General features: G+C 48.1%; 2 protein-coding genes across 5 annotated transcripts; both read right to left on the bottom strand.

Annotated features, from left to right (window-relative positions):
* Positions 1-47: 47 nt before the first annotated feature.
* Positions 48-21,268, bottom strand: ptpro (protein tyrosine phosphatase receptor type O). 3 transcript variants are annotated; one of them, XM_029161719.3, is made up of 27 exons: positions 20,447-21,267; positions 14,515-14,776; positions 14,233-14,388; positions 13,924-14,076; positions 12,994-13,515; positions 12,729-12,890; positions 12,388-12,584; positions 11,880-12,000; positions 11,456-11,649; positions 11,038-11,149; positions 10,784-10,947; positions 10,490-10,610; positions 9,897-10,021; positions 9,016-9,154; positions 8,727-8,847; positions 7,475-7,543; positions 5,085-5,168; positions 3,946-3,981; positions 3,480-3,561; positions 3,166-3,256; positions 3,003-3,079; positions 2,788-2,922; positions 2,578-2,700; positions 2,330-2,484; positions 2,093-2,228; positions 1,676-1,808; positions 48-1,591 (listed from the first exon to the last, which is right to left on the bottom strand). In XM_029161719.3, exons 1-26 carry the CDS (start codon positions 20,495-20,497, stop codon positions 1,704-1,706), a joined length of 3,693 nt encoding a protein of 1,230 aa, XP_029017552.1. In that variant the 5' UTR covers positions 20,498-21,267; the 3' UTR covers positions 48-1,591; positions 1,676-1,703. The 3 variants fall into 3 exon arrangements, with proteins under 3 accessions (XP_029017552.1, XP_029017553.1, XP_029017554.1); XM_029161720.3 differs by lacking the exon at positions 5,085-5,168 and having other exon boundaries at positions 20,447-21,268; XM_029161721.3 differs by lacking the exons at positions 3,946-3,981; positions 5,085-5,168 and having other exon boundaries at positions 20,447-21,268.
* On the bottom strand, positions 5,175-7,468 carry LOC129604567 (uncharacterized). Of its 2 annotated transcripts, none has more exons than XM_055511445.1 (2): positions 5,554-7,468; positions 5,175-5,493 (listed from the first exon to the last, which is right to left on the bottom strand). In XM_055511445.1, the coding sequence occupies exon 1, from the start codon at positions 6,313-6,315 to the stop codon at positions 5,674-5,676; it is 642 nt and encodes a 213-aa protein (XP_055367420.1). In that variant the 5' UTR covers positions 6,316-7,468; the 3' UTR covers positions 5,175-5,493; positions 5,554-5,673. The 2 variants fall into 2 exon arrangements, with proteins under 2 accessions (XP_055367420.1, XP_055367421.1); XM_055511446.1 differs by having other exon boundaries at positions 5,175-5,435.
* Positions 21,269-21,493: the final 225 nt, after the last annotated feature.

Below are 21,493 nucleotides of genomic sequence, written 5' to 3'. Positions count from 1 at the left end.
ACAAACTTTGACCTAAAACTGGAACAAACACAAACTGAATCTTCTGCTGCAATGTGACAAATATCAGTTTAATGAGGCTTCTGTAAACTGGAGTCAATACTGAATTGTGTGAAGTTCTGACAAGTTTCCAACCAGCAAATGGATTACAACAATATTCTGTTCCAACACACACACACCCCCCCCCCTTCAGTCTTAGTGTCACTACACACAAATGGCACCACTGACGTACGACTGTGACTGGACACGGAGCGGGAGGAGCTGAGGCCCGGAGGCGTCTGCAGGTCGGTACCAACGCCGCTTCCTGCTCGGCGCTGAAGCCCGAACAACAAACGCTCTTCAGTGATGGGGGAAACCCGGCTCCTGGCTCCGGTAATGATTCACATACACGACGAGTTCAAAACAACCTCTAACGCAACATTTCCACAATGACGAGTAGAAACACTGGACCTACAGTAGTAGAGTTAGTATGTACACGGTCTGCTACCTAACGGTGAACGGAACCGAACCGCCCCGTCCACATGGGAGACGTGAGCTCTGAACCACAAGGCCACAAAGATGAGTCGCGAATCAACGAGGACGTCGCTCAAAGAGCTCATAAGAGAATAAAATCAGAAATAAAAGGCATGTTTAAAACGTGAAACTTCAACCCAAGCGTCATGTTTTGGGCTCATTCTATAATTTATCGTTTGTGTTTTTGACACTTGATCGACATCTGTTTGTGTAAACGTGCCACAGCTACGGTCCGTTCAGTAGTCGTGGGTCAAACCACAAGCGCCGGCCCGCGCTTGTTGGTAGAATCATATTGAATGAATCAGACCAGAGGCTGACCCTGGTTCAGATTGACCGTTTGCTCTGGAGCCACAGTCATGGGGGTTTTTACTTAAGGGCTCGTTCCTCAGCACCCGCTAGAATCAGCTACGCTTCCGTACCTAAACTCGCCTGAATCGCGTGGATCTCTACGATAGGATGGGGACAGAGCTGAAGTCATGTTTGTGGCCCTGGAGTGTGAGCATGTGTGAGTGCAGCATCCAGGTGTGAGTTGGTTCCAGCGCCAGCACGCTTTCACTCCTGATTCTGACCAGGACACGAGCTCCAAACAATAAAAACAAGCTGGCATCTATTAAAACCTGTTTTGTGCTAGTGGTGGGTGCAGCGCTGGCTGCCGTGCAGCGGTCCTGGCACTTCGACAGCGGGCGGATCCGATGGCGTCGGGTCTGAGTGGCAGTGTGCGGCGCTGCCGAATCCGCCAGGAGAGCTGCAGCCGAGCTACAGCTGCTAGACTCCTGAGATTCTAAACAAATTCAAGCTGCTAACTGGCTTCGGCTCCACATCTGAACCAGGGTGGACTGTGTAGACAGGACAGGCTGTGACGGGCTACGGCGTGGCCCGGACTCGGTCCGGTTCAGAGGGCAGCTTGTGGTTGAGCTCGTCAATCAGTCAGAGCAGGCTCCTTAAGGCAAACTCCATTCCACGCGTTAACGAGTAAAAACTGGATTCTTTTTTTCCTCCTGTTGTCCAGATGTTTGGCCGTTTGGTTTTTTAACACTGATGATGCAGAGATGATGCCTGAAGCACAGGATACGCTGACAACCTGGAGACGGAGAAAGGAGCGCACACATCAAGCATCACGTCACTGAGGCATCACCGGACCCGTCTGATCTGGACCCGATCTAACCTTCAGAGTAAGACGAGGAGCCACCTCCTTATGTCTTGCTGGCGTTTTCGTAGATGACATCGGAGGTGATGGACTGCTGCTTCTTCTTCTGCCACATCAACAGGACACACTGATGGATGAACACATACTGCTCCTGTAGAGGACACACAACAAAGAACCATCAGCATCTAAAGACAGCAACAGCAGCAGGCACACAAACACATTCAAGAGCCCAAAGACAGGAACCGTCCGTACTGAGCAGCAACCAGAACCACCGTCACATCCAGGCCAGAGATCTGAACCCACATGTGGACTACCCTCAAGTCAGACAGCTGTGTCCATCGCTGGACCACAGGTTTTCTCCACACAGACATGGAGGAAACTATCGTTCACTGCATTTTCTAACACGTCACATTTACTGTGGACAGAAGACGTCACCTCAGTCTGGACCATGGAGAGACGGTGCGATCGCATCTCTGACACCATTCCCAGGATGTCCACGAACTCGTGTTCTCTGATGTGCTGCATCAGACGATCCAGTGCGATGAAGGTCCCGGTTCTTCCGACTCCGGCACTGAACAAGACACAAGACACACACAGGCATCAACCACTGATCCAATTACACGGTCACACTGCTATCGGCTGGGAGCATCTCTGTAGCTGTCGGGTTCTGACCTGCAGTGGACCACGATGGGGTCCTTGGTCCGGTTGGCCTGCTGGCGCACGATGAGGACGAACTGCAGGATGCTCTCGATGGCGTTCACTGTGGGGACGCCGTGATCCGGCCACGAGGTGTAGTTCAGATGGAGGATGTCCTGGGTCTCGTCAGCCTGCAGCAGCAGACGCACAGGACCAGGTGATGGGTTTCAAACCATGAGCTACTGTAAACTGGACTTGTTTGACACTGACACATCACCACTCACATATCCCAGTCTGAACTTCCTGACGGTCCACTCTGGAGACTCGCTTTCTGAGAGCATCTCCACGCTGATCTCTCCGTACATCACCGGCTCATCTGTGAACGGCCAGTAGTGGTCGCACTTCACCTGGAACATGACAGAGCGGTGATACCTATGCTCCTGTTTAGGCTGCGTGTGTGTGTGTGTGTGTGTGTGTGTGTCAGTCAGACTCACTCTCCGTCGCTCATTGCACTGAGTCAGCATGACAACAACGGGAGACTTCTGCTGTAGCACCATCTTCCAGAAGTCGTTGCGCGTCTCGGGCAGAGGGCCCTGAGTGGCGATGTACTCTTTAGCGTGTTTGTAGCCCTAACCATGAAACACAGAAAAACCCGTTACTGACACGTCAGCAGGACACGTGTCAAACTGCACAGCAGACGGCAGCTCACAGGGATGTAGTTGGCATTGATGTAGTCGGAGCCTTCATCGTTGTGCATGGACGTCAGCTTGACCCGACTGAAGTCGTCTGAGGAAGACAGAACACAGGGCTAATAGAGCGCTAGGATGGGTCCTGCTTCAGAAGCACCAGGTGTCAAGGACGCAGACACTCACAGGGCAGGATGTTGGTGTACCGGTTCTTGGGCCTGTTGATCGGCAGGTCCGCTGCATCGTGGGTAAGATCCAAGCCCACGCTCTTCAGCTCCTGAATGAACCAACACAGACACTAGACTGAGATGGACCAGAGTCAGCAGCAGTTTGTTCTGAAACATCATTGTCTCCAAAGGCACATCTGACTACAGAAATACCACCTGTGATCAGATCGACGATTGTCAACAGGCGGTAAACACTGTTTGATCGCATAGTAACGCACAGTAACAGCAGCGGCTGACCTCTTGTGCCTTTTAGGCTCATGAGCAGCGTCTCACCTCAAACTGCAGAGAGAACTTGTAGGCGGAGTCTTTGCTCATGTCTTTGAAGAAGGCCTCAAAGTCGTCGAGCTGGACCGGACTGAAACCAAACACACACAGTGTAACAGGCTGAGACCAAGACCAAGGTGTGATCTAACTGTGTGATGACTCTGATGCTCTAAAGAGGCCGATACGCCGCCACTGGCAGCGTCAGCCTAGTTCAGAACCTCTGACAATCAGCCTACGCGTCCCTCAGCTGCTTCTGTCTGACAGTTCTGTCTGAAGTCTGGGCTGTTGGTTCAGGTTCACGTTAATCTGCTGTGGATCAAACAGATGTTTCTGCCTTCAGCCAGAAACATCTGTTAGCAGCACACACACACACACACACACACACACACACACACACACACACACACACACACACACACACACACACACACACACACACACACACACACACCCCTGTGTGTGTTTGGTCTGTTACCTTGTTAGTTTCCTTTTCTTTAATGCTGTCTTGCTCCTACAAAATATGAATGATTTGCACACGTCAGATATCGGCTGTGTAACGACTGTCGGGTCGAGACCAGCATGGGTTTTTCAGAACAATAAAAGCTCTGAGTCCAAGTCCAGACTGTAAATCTACAGCAGCCAATAATAAAAAAACTTCCACATCCACATTTTTTTCCAATTAAAAAATTCAACAGAAGCCTGTAACGTGTATATCTTTTTGTTCTTAAAAAAGAGATTCTGTTAATACAGGATTCAAACTTTTCCTTGTTGAAGGTGAATTTTTGTGTGTGAGACATTAATATGTCGTAGTCTCAGTCAGAGTCAAGGTTTAAATACTTAAAAAAAATGACATGAAAAAACATTTAGAAACTAAGTAAGTAACTAAGTGTGTGTTTTTATTGATGTTGAAATTAAGACGACATTTTTTAATTTTAGTCTAAAAGGTTGAGTTTGACTTTTGGCAGCTGTAGACCCATGAACCCAGCTGTGTCCGACCGGGCTCAGATAACACCGTCATGCTCATGTGCAGACAGCTGCCTATCAGACATGCATCTATTCACATGTACTGACTCTGGTACAGACTCGCTCTGACTCTGCTACAGGTCCTCAGTGGACCACAAACATGCAAACTAAACATGGAACAGCACAGAACCTAACAGAACTACAGGCTGGCGGAGTGAAAGCAGACGGCGACAGACACCAAGCACTAGTTAGCATCATGCCACATTCAGCGTGTTAGTAGGAACGTGCACGTGTGACTCAGAGTGGAACCACAGACACAGCATTGCAAGACGAGGTTCAGCACGAAGCTTTTACTCTTACAGTCTGGTGCTGTTCTTGTTGTCAACCGATCCCATGAATCCCACAGTACAGATGAGCAAACGGTGCTGCACTACTCATTCAAACCAAGGGTTTGAATAAAAACTGATCCTGTTCAAACAGCTCATTTATTCTCTGCTTCTCATGAGACCTGTTGACAACAATGATGCGTTGACGCCACCAGACGAATCCTGGAATTCTGGATCCAGACTGATGAGGAGAGAAAGCAATGTCTCTGACCAATACTGTGGCCTGTGGCTCTGCTAGGACATGCCCCTGCAAGAGCTTACTTACCAAGGATTAATATAAAAAGCCAAAAGATAGTCAGTCCAAAGGCAGGATGGCAGTAAGGTAAGGAAGGCAAAGAGGCTTCTTCGCCTGAACGGGTTCAAATGAAACAGACAGACATAAAATAAATAAAAGACAACAGCAGACACCAGGGGGCGACAGAACATGGTTCTCCATTAGTACAGAGGCACATTAGCGCTGAACACAGTGTTAATGCATCATGCAGTCACTTGGAGTGACCCGCTATCTCTGGCAGACAACAGGTGGCATCAGGGCAATTGGTTTACGCAGCTCCACCCTCAACTTCAACCTCAGCTTCAGCTTCAGCTCCACCCTCAACCTCAGCTTCAGCCTCACCTCAGTTTCAACCTTACCTCAGCTTCAGCTCCACCCTCAACCTCAGCTTCAGCCTCACCTCAGCTTCAGCCTTAGCTCCATCTTCATCCTCAACCATAGTCTCAGCCTCAGCCTCAACCTCAGCTTCAGCCTCAGCTCCATCTTCATCCTCAACCATAGCCTCAGCCTCAGCCTCAACCTCAGCCTCAGCCTCAGCTCCAGCTACAGCCTCAGCCTCAGCTCCGGCCTGAGCTCCAGCCTAAACCTCAGCTCCAACCTCAGCTTCAGCCTTAGCTCCAGCTTCAAACTCCATCTCAGCTCCAGTCTCAACCTCAGCCTCAATTTCATCTCCAACCTCAGCCTCAATCTCAGCTTTAGCCTCAACCTCAAGTTTCAGCTCTGGCCTCAGCTCCAACCTCAGCTTCAGCTCCAACCTCAACCTCATCTCCAACCTCGGCCTCAGCTCCAACCTCAGCCTCAGCTTTAGCTCCAACTTGATCTCCAACCTCAGCCTCAGCTCCAGATTCAACTTCAGCCTCAGCCTCAGCTCAACTCTCAACCTCAGCCTTAGCTTCAGCCTCAGCCTCAACCTCAATCTCAGCTCTAGTCTCAACCTCAGCCTCAACTTCAGCATAATTTTCAACCTCAACCTCAGCTTCAGCTTCAACCTCAGCTCCAGCTTCAACCTCCATCTCAGCTCCAGTCCTAACCTCAGCCTCAATCTCAGCTTCAGCCTCAGCTTCAATCTCAGCTTCAGCCTCAATCTCAATATCAGTTTCAGCTCTGGCCTCAGCTCCAATCCCGGCCTCATCTCTAACCTTAGCCTCATCTTCAGCTCCAACTTCAGCTCCAACCTCAGCTCCAGCCTCAGCTTCAGCTCCAACCTCATCTCCAACCTCATCTCCAACCTCAGCCTCAGCTCCAGATTCAACCTCAGCTCCAACCTCAACCTCAGCTCCAGCCTCAGGGACCCTCCTCCTCAAACAGCACTTTGTCCATAAGCACCAGATTCCACCCAATGATGCCATTAACATCTCAGGTTATGACCCGCCCCTCGATGTTTACAGTATAGGAATGAACTGAAATAATCTAAAATCTGTGCTATGACATGTCTGTCAAGAATTATTTGGAGGTTTTAGATGAGGACCTGCTGCAGTAAACCTTTGAGAGGGAAGTGTTTCCAGTGATTAGTATTAAATAATTGACATTATTAATATATTTTGTCTAAAAAAGACAAAAAGGACCTGATGCAGAAACCAGTGGTATAAACAAACCTATTGTCACATACAACAGATTGACAAACTTTTTGAACCATTTTTTTCCTGAGTCTGAGGAAGCTGATATTAAACTCTCACAGAAAGATGTTGTTTTACGTCTTTTTTGTGTCTTGTATTTGCTAATAACGTGTAGAAGTAGTAACTATAGAAAATATAGTAGTAGCAGTACACGGTGGTGAGGACGGGGGCCAAACACTGAGGATGGATCCACAATAACACTATGTGAAGCTTACTGTTCATTAATTAAACCTTACAGATCGACACCGTGGTCGAACGGCACCTTTCCCAACATCAAACACCAAAGTCTGCTCACATGCACAGTCAAAGCAACACAGCTGCATCATTACATTAGAAGACACTCTGATGGACATTGGTGATGAAGGTCAAATACAACAGCAGATGGAAGCCAAGGCTCTGCCTTAACTGACCGTCTTTCAGCTGATATATTAATCACAATCTCCAAATCTGTGTTTGTGGTGAATAAAGCAGGACTGAATCTGATCCATCAGCCACATCCTCACTGAAGTTGAAAGAATAGATGACTAAATGAAACGTTTGTCAACATCTATTTAGTTTTATTTTGAGTTTAAGGGAAATCCTGAGCTTCCTGTTTGAGCTGCTGATACAGAGCTTTGCCCCCACTGCTTAACGCCTGTAGCAACCAGGTCCTTCCCTCATTTGCCTGCACCAGCTCCTTCCAAACACTACGACTCCACCCGGGTGTCAGGGCTGCTCAATAAACAGAACTCACATGACATTTAAAGGGAAACAGTGGGAACCTACCAGTTGTAGGGTAATTTTCCATCTCTTTCAAACGAGGTGAAATTGACAAAGGTTTCTGCTCCACACTCTCTGAAAGAGAAAGGTGACATATTTAACAGCCAAGTACTGATGATGTAAATGTCCTGAATGTGAGCTGGAACCGCATCCCAGATGTTCCTCTTTCTGGTCAGCTGAGAACACTCCACTGGCTGCCTGTGTTTGAACTGACTGAGATTCTTCATGATTTTAGCCCTAGTTCCTTATCAGAGATACTCATAGGAGCCTCAGGTTTTCTGGTAGGACTCTTTCGGCTCTATGGTTTCTATAGAACAGCTGAAAGACCTGAGGCTGCAAAGAGCAGGTTCAAAAACAAGCTTTTGAATTAGGCTTTTATCCAACTCTTACATACATGAAATGACACTGTATTAATTCTGTATTTATTATTTTAATGAATATTTTGACCTTTACCTCTACTTATAGAATCTTTTACTGCTTATGTTGAACAGTTTATCAATGTTTTATGTCTGTCTATGTCTATCTTTGTTTGTTTCTTTCCTTTTTGTCTGTAAAATACTGACAAAGTTCCTGTCAAGTTGCTGCTGCTTATAATTTCCCCATTGTAGGGTAAATAAAGTCCTATCCTAAGGCTGACTGACCATCAGACATCTGGTATGTTACTGAGCTGATCCCGCTTCATAACAAATTTGTGCAGGAAAACAGAAAACCTGCTTTTTCTTGGCAGTTTGTGGAAAAACACAGTGAGAAAAGTCCAGTTTAGTTTGGGGAAGTCAAAATATTTGATGATTAAACACTAAAAGGAGGAAGTGAGCTATGAAGTATGAACAGAGAGAACAGAAACCTGTGAAATCAACAACTCACTTGTTAAATATGTAATAGTCTGCAAGGAAAAGACTGGAATAGAAGATCTCCTTCTAAACATAGTGACATATTCTAAATAGGAGCAGTGTCTTTAGACTGAATATGTATTGTATATTAGTCCTGTAAATAAACAGATTACACCTGATAAGGGTTCAATTGTTTTAGGCTGAATCAGACGAAAACACCAGCCTTCATGATGGTCGGCCTCACACCAACAGGAAGCTCATTATTCAGTGATGTTATTTCGGAGTTTAAAACCACAAGCTCATTAAAAGCAGAAGAAGTGAGGAGCAACCCTCCAAGCAGAGGCCGGCTGATAACATGCACCAAACCAACCAGTGATTAAACCAACACATTAGGTTTGCAGGAGCGTGTTTGACAGGCGAGAGCCCACCTGGTCATCTGCAGGTGCTTCTTCCGTAGAACAAGCAGGAACAGAACCAGCAGAGCCACCAGCAGGATGCTGAGGACAGCCAGAGCCGAGATGGCCGCTACACTCGGGTTCATCTCTTTGGCTGTAAACAAACATAGTTCTTTCATTTGTGAAGTCTTTAAAGATAAAAAGCCACATAAATCGACCACCACTGATCAGAATCATTCCCAAAATATCTCGAGAAACTGTATGAAGCTTCTGTGACACTGTGGCGTCTCCTCATTCATTCCCCCACAGACACGTAACCCACCAATGGTGGTGATGGAAATGTGAGCAGGTTTGCTGGGGGTGCTGTAGCTGAAGCTGGTCACGGTGCAGTTGTAGGTGGACAAGGGCATCAAACCAGAAACTGTGAACACGTGAGAGTGGGCCGTGTGGGGCTCCGGAGCCTGAAAGACAGAAAGGCAACATCAATCATCGAATCCTGACACCACAAACGTTCCCTCGAAAGCAATGTCAAGAAATAGCCAAGGTCCTGGTGAACCTGTTAATGAAATCACTAGTGAGCTCCACATTGACATTAATGCTTCATGTGAAACTGAGAGACTCTGTCCTGCAGCAGCTGGACCCGCCTTGACCTCTTGAAGCGTTTTACCTTCTGGTCAGATCTGATGGATCCTTTCAGATGGAAGCTGAAGCATGCTGTTGAGCTATGGTGGTTGTGAAGAAGGAAAGTGACAGCAGCGTACTGTGGTCAGCGCTGTTTGTATCTTCCCACTGTTTCATATCAGACTGATAATTGCTGACTACACAAACATTCTCAGGATCAGTACCTTGTGGGACTTAATGCAGCTGAAACCTCATGGTCCTGTGGGATGTAGGGTCAGGATGGCTCGTCCATATGTTTTGCTGTCACTTTCTACATTTCTGAATTCAGTTCTACCTATTTAGTTGCCTTTAGATTTAAATATTTGTATTATTCCCAGTCTTGGTTTGTGCTTTAGCACATCAGGTCTGACTTTGTCTAATTTACTGTATTTCTCAACTTTCTAACTCTGCCGTTTTTGTCATTGTTTGGTTCTAGGTCAGCCATGTTTCAGCCACTGAATGAGTAGTCAATAAAGATTTGACTGAACGCGCTCCTTCAATAGTTACATACGTAGCCTGTAAACGGTTTGACAGCAGCCGTACCTTCAACTCCTTGCTGGCTTTGCAGAGGACCTGGTAGTAGTCGACCACCCCCTCCTCAGTCCACAGCAGAGTCACAGACGAGTGAGTGGCGTTCACAGCGTACAGAGACCTGGGAGGAGCCGGCTCTGTGAGGGACAACACCGTCAGAGACTGACTGAGACAGAAAGGCAGCAGGTGGAGCACAGAGCTCTGAAAACGAGCTTCCTTTGACGACTAAAATACTTCAGCGCGCTCGGAAAAGGAAGTGAAACAGCACAGCATAATAAGCTGTAGCGCACGTTCCAGACTAGTGTCGCCCAAAAGAGGGAGACATTTTCCTGGATTCAACATTGTTCAGATTATCATGGTAACGGGAGCAGTATGCAATGGGAACCTGCTGCACTGATCAAAGATCAGACTGAGCTTTTTCAAGTGCAAAAACACACGTTTGGAGTATGGCATAAACACAGAATTGTGGTTCTGATCCACAAGTTAAAGCCTCGTTCAAACCAACTACCAAAAGACGTGTTGCTTCTCGTGATCAGGACACCTAATCCACACCATTGGATGGTGTGGATTAGGGGGCTGAACATGTGGAGTGTGTGGGTTCTAACCCAGTTTGATGATGTTGGGCATGGAGGTGTTCCTGCTGCGCTCGGTGCAGGCCGTCACGGTCAGGTTGTAGATGTCACCTGGAGGCAGAGGAAGGCTGGCTCGCATCACGTTCCGAGTCACCTAAAACAAACACGTTTAGTTAATGCTTTAAGCCAAGTCTTCACAGCTGTTCACAGATCGGTGGTGGAAACAGGCCCCTACTCCTCCACAACAACGGAACCAGAAAGAGCAGCTGATGGATCCGTCTGCAGGACTGACAGCGTCCACGCATCAGGTGGGTTAGCAACACTTACATCGATGGAGTAGCTCTTCTCTGGGCCTTTCTTCCCCACAGCAACAACCTGCCAGTGCAGCATCCTGGAGTGTGACAGGTCGATGAATAGCTCACCGTACGTCCACCGCACGTACAAAACGCCGTGAGAATAATCCACCGAGGTGATGTGAGGAGCTTCAGGAGCTGGAGACGTCCAGGTAGAGATGTGATCAACACTGTTTGCCATCACTTATTAAAAACCCGAAGTACAGACACAGATTGATGAATAATCACCTGTAACGAAGCTCACAGTCGAGCTATCACAGCAGCTGAGCGGCGGGTCGCCCCACGTTACCATGGAAACACGGAAGTTATAATACCAGGCGGGCAGCAGGTCTGTCACTCTCTGAAGAAACAGGAGACAGGTTCTCTGAACACCTCTGATCCTGGTGAATCTGGGTTTGTGTGGGTCAGGTCATGGGATTTGTGAAAGCCAGACATTTCTACATGAGGTCACGGTGAGGAAACGCCTTTGTACAAAAGGTAAACACTAATAGTTTAATGGCAGTGACGCTCGAGTCAGTTTGGTTTATAATCTATAAAAAACTGTTTAAATTTCAAATAATACATATCTAAATTATCTCGCTGAACAAAACAAACTTTTATTTCTGCAGTGATGGTTCTGAAGTGACTCGTGATGACTGATCGTTACCACTGACGCCACCACAGAGGCCGTGGCTGCGATCTCGTAGTACGTGGTCCACTCCGAGGCCAGCGTGACCGGGTTAAAGAAGAAGGTCTGCAGGACGTATTTCCTGAAGGCCACGTGGTACGGACGCTGCCAGCTCAGGATCACTGCCGTGGGACTCAGGGGGTAAACGGTCAGCTCCCTGACACCTGTGGGCTCTGAGAGCACAGGATACGGCCTTTACTACATCATCACATTTAGGGGGATCAACAATCAAGAAGAAGTCAAGGAAACCCTATAGCGATGTTATGGAGCATGTTTCATTTGCATGTGAATGAAAGAATTTAGAGCTGAATAATTGTTTGATCAGTACAAGATTTGTATCATTGAGTGACGAGTCTTTTGACGCATTAACACCTGTGAATCCAACTTATTATCGTGCTCTGACCTATATCGATGATAACGGGTTCAGAGGCAGGACTGATCAGGGGCCCATTGGTGTGATAGACCACCACCCGGTACTGGGCCCCAGGCGTCAGGTTCGTGATGAGGTCGCTCGTCGAGTTTTCCTGTAAAATACAAAAAACAAAGATTCCACTCGTACTTTATTCATATCTCTAAACAGTTGTAAACGCTGTGACTGTGTGACTCCACCTGCTGGTGTTAGGGAATTTAAATTAATACCTGTACAAAGGGGCCTGTCTACCTGCTCTGGGTTCCAATATTGAGGATTCATAATCAACTCTTATTACAGACGCCATTAGCACAAAGGGGAGCAGAGGTGAAGTGACACACAAGGCAACGAGACGTTAAGCTACTGTCGGTGCTAAACCTCGGCACCATTGACGATATCAAAGGGTCCACTGGGTTGTTTTTTATGTCATTTTAATGATCGGTCCTTCCCCCTTGGCCTCTTCCTACCACGACTCACGATGACTAGGGCACACTGTCAGTACCTCGCTGCAGTACATGTTCTCCATCCTCTGGCTCAGGCTGGGCTTCAGGCAGGTAGTAGAAACCACTGACACCACGCTGCCGTTGTGGTCCTCAGAGGACGGGGCCCAGGAGACGGCGGCAGTGCTGGAGTCCAGCAGGCGGACGCTGACGGCCTGAGGACGCTCGCGCAGTTCCTCCAACAGTTCTCCACCCGGACCTGGTACAAAACACTGATTATTATCCAGAACATGGCCGTAGGGCTGCTGATCCATGACTGAACTGTCATCTTCATCTTTATTTTTTACTTGCAACATCAGCATTAGCTTAAACTTTAGATCATTACTTTACGATCCGTACGTACTGAGGTAGAAGCTGAAGCCCGTGTTGGCCGAGCTCTCTCTGGCCTCACACTCTCCAGATGAGCTCAGTGTGCTGACTTGGACTCTGTACGATCCTGGTTCAGTTAACTCTGTGAAGAACTCGTGAGTGTTTTCGTCCACTGTTGCTGTTTCTGTGGAGTTACCTAAAGAAAAATATGTAAAAACCTCAAATTATTTGAACTACTTCCAATAGTAATGTTACACAGAACCTTATTTATTATTATTTATTATTATTTGCTCGTGTACCGTCTCTGTAGATGTAGATGTTGAAGCCGTCGTAGCTAGTGGGGGGTCTGGGCGGAAGCCAGCGCAGCTCCAGCAGGATGGGGGGTAGTCTGGTGGGCTGAACAAAGGCTTCGGCAGGCAGACCCATGGCTGAACCCGGCTCGTTGGAGTCCTCGTACTCTGACACCACAGCGTTAACAAACTCCTCGTCTCTGTTGGCCGGCGACGTCGTCGTGGGGTCCAACCAGTAGCTCTCAGCCTCTGTGGACGGAGGGCTGGTCAGGTCAGTGGTCGGAGCCTCGATCAGGTTCTGTGTTGGGGCAAAGGGCGGCAGGGTGGCAGGTCCAAGCGTCTCTTCAGAGGTATTCCCCTCTTCAGGCTGCATCTCCTCTACCTCCTGCTCCTCCATCAGCGGGACGTCGCGGGCCCAGCGGGAACCGAGTCGACCGTTCTGTGCTGGGGGGACATTGGGGGCTTCGCCTGGGACTGATCCCTGACTCAGGTGGACAATCTTACGTGAGATGTTGAGAGGAGGGTAGGGCACTGTGAGGGAGAAACAGCGAAAGCCATTTGTTAACCTCATCCTGAAACAGTGGAACTGACAACTTGAGTTTGGCTTTGAGCTGCAGCTCAGTCCTTCGTGAGTCTAAAGGGAGGGATGTTTCCGGAAATGCCGCTCACTCACTGAGCTCATTAATCATCATGGAGAGGCCTGAAGACGGTAATGAAGCATTTAGATCATGTCTATCACATCAATGATGCAGAAGAGACACAGCAGGAGGCTGTTGGCTGAGAGTCTGAGCTCTGATTAATCTGCTGCTGCTATAATGATCCTCCGCTGAGAGGCTGGCATTTCACAAACCATAAATATCAGGGAAGCTGTTTACACTTACTACTGATCACTGCCGATGTCTGACTCATGGCTCGTGTTGTAGTGATGGAGCTGCTTACCAGTCCTGTGGTGGACGGGGGCGTGTGTGACATCGCTTTGTGACACCAGGGCAGTCTGGTACACGGTGGCCTCTGAGATCAGCTGGAAGGTGATGTTCCGGTAACACACCCCTGGCAGCCAGTGCTTGAACACAGTCTTCCCTTTGTAGAAATCTACCAACAAACGTATTAAAGAAAACTTAATTCAAGCTCAATGAAACAAACTGTGGCTTTTCTGTAAGTAGAGAATCCATTAACACATCAAACTAGCGGTAACTACACAAACAGGTCTCAATCATGGGTCACTACCAGTCCAGGAACCTGTCTGACCTTTGTAAAGCATCGAGCGTCGCTCCTGTCCCTCGGTGAACGTAATGTTGACTCTGCTAAAGACGTTTCTAGCAGCAGTGTCAATTTCAAACACCACACCAGTTTCTGGAGACTCTTTGTAGTCCGATATTTGAACAGCCCGGACAGGAAGCGGCTCTGAGGACACGTCACAATAACAACTGAACTAATAAAACCTACAAAGTTAAGAAACGTTAACTGAGCTTCAAACTTTACATGTTGCTACAAACTTTAAAACAAGGCCTTTATAAAAAAAAGTCTTACTTGTGAGGACTGGTACCGTCTTTATGGGTCTGGACCAGGTCTGCCCCAGTTTAACCAGCAGCCCCACCGTGTAGCAGAGGCCATGAAACGACGTGTTGATCAGCAGAGGCTCGCTAGCGTTGACGAACGGAACCAGGATCAGTCGAGGTTCTCCAGAGATGTGGGCGGCGTAGGTCGTAGCGTTGTCCTGCAGGTCCGAACGCTCGAGGCTTGCCACAATCAGACCGTCGTCATTCAGGGACACGTGGAACGCCGACGTACTCTGGAAGAGCAGGAACACAAAGATATTCAGTCAATAGACACCTCAACTTTCATTTAATCATCGTTAATCATCAGTAATAGCTTGAAGACAGAAACCACAACCAGACGCCAGTACAGTAAATAAGGTCTTCAGTTGACGACAACTCAACACTGACTGGAACACCGCTGTATTTAACCCCTTCGGCACCAGCCAGCGGGTCAGCACCAGTCGGCCTCACTGGACTGGGACTTTAAGCTACAGAAGCTCAAGCAGGCGAAGCACTCAATTTAAACGACTGTAATAACGTTCCAGGAGTCAGCTATCTGGATGCATGGCAGCTTCTCCAAGATGACCAGCTGATCTGGGGTCAGTACCGTGGCTTCCTTCACCTCCAGGTTTTGGGCTCAGCTGAAACCACTGTACATCATGGTTCTGAGCATCATTTCCCAGGGACTGTCAGTACCATCAACATGCTTTGTCTATCCTTCTGCTGAGTTTAGGACCTACATCTGCTGCACTGAGGAAGAACCAGAACCAGGTCATTAACCTGAACATGAGGTGTTCTCCAGTGGCCCTGGCGGCAGCTAGAACACAACACAGATGCTGGTTAGCGAGTTTCCCCTTTATTCTTCGCCCCATGGGATGAACAGCGGTGCCTGATCTGACCTCAAAGAAATGGAAATAAAAATACTTGAGCGCTGCCAACACATGAAGCAGATCTTTCTTTTCGTAAAGGAAGTTCTGTGTTCGGGACACAGTGAAGAAAATCAGGAAAGAGGTCAAAGAAACCAATGACCCGTTTAACTGGGATCATCAGTTTTAACCCGAATCACATGAATCAGTGCATTATTCTAAACACAAGCAGCTTGTTTTACTCAGGATGTTCCCTGATGCTGCTCTCACAGTCTAAAACCCAGCTTGTTGGCCTGCGGTCCAAAACCAGAACCAGAACCCGACCTGTCATCATCAGATGCTTTGTTCTTTACCCTGCTGGCCTTTCAAAGGGCGACCTCCCACTGCATCGGGTTAGATACTGGAGAGACCAAGTTTGTCTAAAGGCTACTGGAGTAACAAGCCAAAATCAAACTAATCCCTCAGTTGGGAATCTGCTTCTGTTCACAGAGAAGGAACCTCAGGCAGGGTAGAACCACCTCTTACATGATTCACAGCATGAGTCACAGTAAACGTGAGACATTAGTTTTACTGCTCCTTCCTCGAGCTCCTCAACTGAATCTAAACACTCCAGGGTTTAGGAGGTGGTGTAGCTCCTGGCTGGTAGTGGGACAGGTTTGTCCTCCTACTTGTAGTTATTAGGCTGTGAACATGCAACATGTTTTAACAACAGTCCTTCACTAGGTTCTACCCAGATTTACTTGATTCATTTAATTTGTTGCCGGTCTGTGGTTGCCATGGCAACAGTGATGAAAGCGGAGACACATTTGAGGTGGGAGGAGAGTCTCATTATGTCTGAATGTAGGATTACCATGGACACGGAGCAGAGCCTCGGGGCAGCACAGCCTGAATGCTAATCATGTGTATTTACAGAAAACCTTACCATTAATTAAATACACTGATATGAAACACTGGTAGAGATGTTTACAATGCAGAGATTCATAAAGATCACAAACCTTCTGGTTTAACACACATCGTCCACGTGCGCTGAAACATGCACTGTGATGTTCACTGAGAGCTGAACAGCGGTCAGCTTATTAACACGCCTTACATGACGTCAGAGCATTGAACAGTGGCTCAATTCAGAGCAGGGAGTGAAAATGAAACAACATCTACACAGTGTGAGGAATCTTGGTCCTGACAGGAGCAACGCCGCTGGACACACACGTGCTCGGCACAGACCCAGAAGCAGCACACAGGCGCCGTTCACGGAGCCGAGCTGCTCAATGACTGGAGTCTGTGACCCCCTGAATGAGCCGTGGACGCCGGGGTCAGGAGGCGTCACCCTCAGGCAGCTGCCAACATTATCATGCAAACCTCCAGAGCTTCTCTTTCTTGTGTGTGGGAGGGATGGACCTGACAGCTCCAACCGGGACGGGACCGCTGACGCTACAGCAGCAGCTCAACTCAATCCAGGCTTTACTCAGTGGGAGGAGCATCGTGATTGACAGCAGCTTCCTCCTCTATTTACAAACAGCGCCAGGAGAAACGATGGACTAATGTAACTTTTGTTTTTCAATTTCCCATCAAAGACACAGAGTTGGCCTGAAAAGATTTAAAGTGCTTCTGCAAAATGTTCTCTCACGTCACTAAACTGATTCCATGTTTATGTTTTAGTCACAGAACCAGAAGACTGAAATCAGAGGTTGTGTGACAGCTGACGATGTTTGTGTGAAGATAGCAGCTCCAACATCTGTAACGTAAAGAAGTGGGTTCCTAATCCTGCACTAAGCCTCTTAGCACTGAGCACTGTATAAAATCTGTCGGAATAAAAGCTTCACACTCTCACAAAACGACTGATGAACAACTGCTCTGCTGCAACGTGACGAGTGACGAGTGTCAGGTCTGATCCCCAAACGTGAATAAAGCCATGATGAATGCGGTGTGAGCTGATCACGAGCTGCAGGTACGATCAATGACCCTGGAACAAAGGTGCATGCTGGCATTTGTTCACCTCCACAATGAGCCTTTGAGCGTTGCTTCAATACAAGTGTCAAAACCGAGGCAGAATCATCCTTATCATCATGATCATCATCAGGAGAATCTCCATGTGGTCAAGCAGCGTCCTCAGCAGGAGCTCCATGCTCAGACACAGGAACTGCTGCAGGAGGGCGCTCTGACAATCTGAGGCTAATGTGACGAGCACGAAACTGAAGCTGCAGATTCCTGAGGATGCTCCTGCTGCTGCTCCTCCTTCTCAGCTTTTAATGAATACAAACAGGGAGATAATTAAAGTAAACCTGCTGCTGTGACAGCCCCCACCCCCGCCGCTGAATTTAATCTCAGTAAACAAAGAGCAGCAGCTTCCACCACCTTAACAATAGCTGCTTCCCCCGATGACAGGAAACCTGCAGCTCGTCGGTACCAGCTTCATCAGGACCCTCCTACCAGTCAGTAACCTGCATTCGGGGCCTAACGACCCAACCTCAACCCTCTGTCCCTTCATTTACAACACGTGGCGTTGGCCGTTACTTCCTGTCTTCCTAGTATGGCTGATGCTAAGTCTCCGTTGTTATTTATGGTTTCAGGCATTTTCTATAAACACATTTCTAAATGTTTGGATCATGGTTTGAACTCATTATGTGAGTGTTGTCTTTCATTCAGAGCCAGAGCGCTGAGCTCCTGCCACGCTGGAGACCTTCAGTCCTTTCTGTGAGTGCCAGGCGGATAATGAGCCCAAACAGGTCACCACAGACCAGACAGAGGGATCATCAGAACCTGAAGCTGGGAGATAAAGCTGTGGTGTGGTAATGCAGAGCTGGACAGACTTTGTCACACAAACCAGGAAGTTTTACTGAACCAGTAAAAACCCCAAACCTTCAAAAAAGGTTTATATTCCCCAAACGTGGCAGCAGCTGGCAGTCCCACTGCTGAAGCACAGAGAAAGCCTCTGAGGCCTGTCCGTCCCAAAAACTAAGTCAGACAGTATGGACTGGATCAGACATACGGGTTCATGTCACAGCAGGTAAACGTACAGCATCTGGAGACAAACAACCAACATTAAAACACAGCTTCAAACTGTGTTTACACACAGGACGGTAAAAAGCGCTCTGAGGATCTGAGGTTTGCTATGACACGTCCCCTGGGCTGTTATTTGTTCCTTCATGTCTCTCAGCTGCACATTTCTGGATGTGCTGGCTTCTCTCACTCAGTTACGCCTGAGTCATCAGCTGCAGGTCCGCGCTGCTGGAACTTTGGTCCTGGATGTTTAATGACGTTCTCTGATTTCAGTACAAAGGCATAAAATCTGGGCTGATGATGCCAATAAGATTGTTAACACACTAATCACCATGGAAACCAATCCGAGATCACACAATCATTTTACTGCTATGCGTTCATCAATGTCAGAAACAAAGAAACTGATTTTAGATTTTTGTGTTTCAAACTGCAGAAGAACCAAGATGAGGAGCAGTGCTGCGTTCATGTCCCATGGGACAGACGGGCGCCATGTAAGCTACATGGTGAACAACACTAAACCAGGCTGGTGCTGCCACAGTTAAACCTTAGCAAGCCTTTAGTTTCTATTTTTAAAATGATTCAAATCACAAACATCTCACATGAAACCAGATCTGCTCCGGCTGCACAAGAGAAAAATTGTGGAAACAAGAGTGAGCAACAGGAGGAAACCAGGAGGAGGATCAGAATCCTCACTTTAATAAACCACATCACTGAAGCGCAGATAAAACAGAGGAAATTGGAAAGTGGACCCATCAGATAAAAGTAACCAGCAGACTGGAGAGCCCCTCTGTACAACTCAGACCTCACTTCAGCTTCTGTGCCTGTCGTGAAAATTTAAGGCAGATGAGAGAGTTGTCCTTTTGTGCAATTTATTGTAATAAAAATAAAAATAATGAGGAAAGCAAATCAAAAATACCAGTTGGGGAGATCAGAACATACACCGCAAGGGAGGATTACGAAATCCTCAGGTTGTCTCTGCCTTTTTGTCCTCCTCTCTGGCCCTTTGGAATGTTTCTTTGGTCCAATCCAATTGTCTGCATTTTCTCGCTCTATTGCTATGGTGGGAGTGTTGATATTCTGCACCTGCATCACTGGCATCTTGCTTGTCAAAGGGGAAGGAACGCTAAGCCAGATAGGGGTGAATCGGAGTTCAGGGCGAAAGGACAGAAAAATAACATAATGTCAGATACTGAAACTTATTGTAGTAAGTAAGACAGGTGAGATAAATGGTTTACGTAAGTAGGCTCAGTGTTGGGCCAAAACAACACACATACTGTAGTAACTGTATAGGATAAGAGCATGATAACCATGAGAGAGCAAGGAGGGAACAGGCCAGATGAGAATCCAGCGGTTCGGTTCAGACAGTTCACTTCACACCCAAGTTATGATGAAGGAACAGCGGCACCCCTGGATCCCTGCAGGTCGGAGCTCATCCTTAAAGCGGGAGCGAACAGAACCTGAATTTTTCCTGAATCTCCTCACTAGGACCTGACCCCCTCCCCCCTCCCCCAAACCGGGGCTCTGTGTTTTTAAGCACTGATTAATGAATAAATCTGACAAAAGCTCGATCCTCAGTTTTAAGCATTTATCATTTACACAAGCACTTAAAAAACGAAATCAGCTGAAGGTTGGAGCCATGACTAAACACTGCAGATGGACCGAGCGCCTGCGTCGGAGAGAATGGATCACGGACCAGTGAACCAGAACCTAAAGACTGCAGAACCGGACTGAAGCCGCAGCAGCAGCAGCAGCAGCAGCGCAGGGCGTCGCACCTGTGCACCGTGCGGGGCAGCAGCTGTCTGCGGCCTGCGTGATGCTCAGACATGCACGAGCCACTGACCCACTTTCTGCTGCCGCTGCCTCAACCGGACCTGCGCCGCCACAGCGCGTCCATCTCACGCGGCTCCGTCCATCCTGCAGAATTTCTAGCTCTATCGAACCGGGTCATCTGCGCTGTGTGCACAGAACAAAGCGTCACAAGCTGCTGCTGCTGCTTCGGAGACTCCACACAGGCGCAGCGGCGGCTCTTCCCAGGATTTAGCCCAAAATACGCGTCCCTACCTGGACGAGCCAGCGCAGACACAGCGCCAGCAAGAGCCGCGGGGGGAACATGGTGCTTCTCGGACGATCTCTCTCTCTGGACTCCGGCTGTTTCCTCTGAGGCTCTGCGCATCCGAACAATGGCGATTTTCTGGTGCGTCGGAGCGCGATGCTCCCGCTCCGCGCACGGTTTGTCTCCGCTCCGCAGCTTCAACCGTAGACCACCTTCATCCTCTCCACCGGTACTGGTATTGTCCCCCGAATAAGCCGCAGCTCGAACCGGACCCGTTGTGATTGAGGGGAAACAGGCCGGACTCCCGGGTCCATGCCGCGGCCTGGAGACGAGCAGGAGGTCGGTGTCGGTGATGAAGCTGCTGCTGCTGCGCGCCGTGGCCCCGCCCTGAGCTCCGGAGGCTGCACGGAGACACAGACCCCCCCTTCCTCCTCCTCCTCCTCCTCCTCCGCCGCCGCGTCACAGCATGGACAAACAGACGGTGTAGTTCAAACAGTGAAATCATTTGACCCAACCACAGGGACGTGCACAGAGTTGAAGGTGCTGTTGGACCCCCATAAATGACGGGCACCAGCAGGTCCTACAGCGGGCGGACCGGGACCCGGACCCACCAAGAACCACAGCACGAAAACAACCGAGATGCATCATGTACAAGATATAAATGACACATATGTAGCGGTTCTGTTTAGTTCTGCTCATCATACTCGTGTTCCGAAACACAAACAGCTCGGACCCTATGTCGCATTTACTTCTTTTATTTTATTAAATAAAGTGAGCATTAGCTTCTTTAACATTAGCTTTGTTAGCTCCTTAAGAGACAACGCGCTAATGTTGTTATTGTTGTTAGTTAGCCAGTTTGCTTTAAAAGCTGAAAAGGTTTGTATTTATTTCACGAACAAGATTTTAAACCAGAAGTTATGGAAACTTACCCACCTTTGATTCACCTACAAGGTCCAATATTAGCCGAACTGCTGTTCCCGCCGGAATGGAGGACGATGATGCTCCAATGAAGCTGGAGGAACGTTATGATGCTAGTTTATAATGAATTCGAATTA

The sequence above is a fragment of the Betta splendens genome, chromosome 9 (assembly GCF_900634795.4).
Source record: "Betta splendens chromosome 9, fBetSpl5.4, whole genome shotgun sequence".
Lineage (NCBI taxonomy): Eukaryota > Metazoa > Chordata > Actinopteri > Anabantiformes > Osphronemidae > Betta > Betta splendens.
Note: the sequence above shows the minus strand (reverse complement) of the source record. Positions and strands in the feature narration are given on the sequence as shown.

Excerpts from the sequence above, each read along its gene's own strand:
- LOC129604567 (XM_055511445.1), bottom strand. The coding sequence starts at position 6,315 with ATGAGGTTGGAGATGAGGTTGGAGCTGAAGCTGAGGCTGGAGCTGAGG.
- ptpro (XM_029161719.3), bottom strand. The coding sequence starts at position 20,497 with ATGTTCCCCCCGCGGCTCTTGCTGGCGCTGTGTCTGCGCTGGCTCGTC. Across the intron at positions 3,982-5,084 it reads GCTTTTTATATTAATCCTTG|GAGCAAGACAGCATTAAAGA; the intron begins GTAAGTAAGCTC and ends CATATTTTGTAG. Across the intron at positions 3,080-3,165 it reads GTACACCAACATCCTGCCCT|ACGACTTCAGTCGGGTCAAG; the intron begins GTGAGTGTCTGC and ends TGTCTTCCTCAG.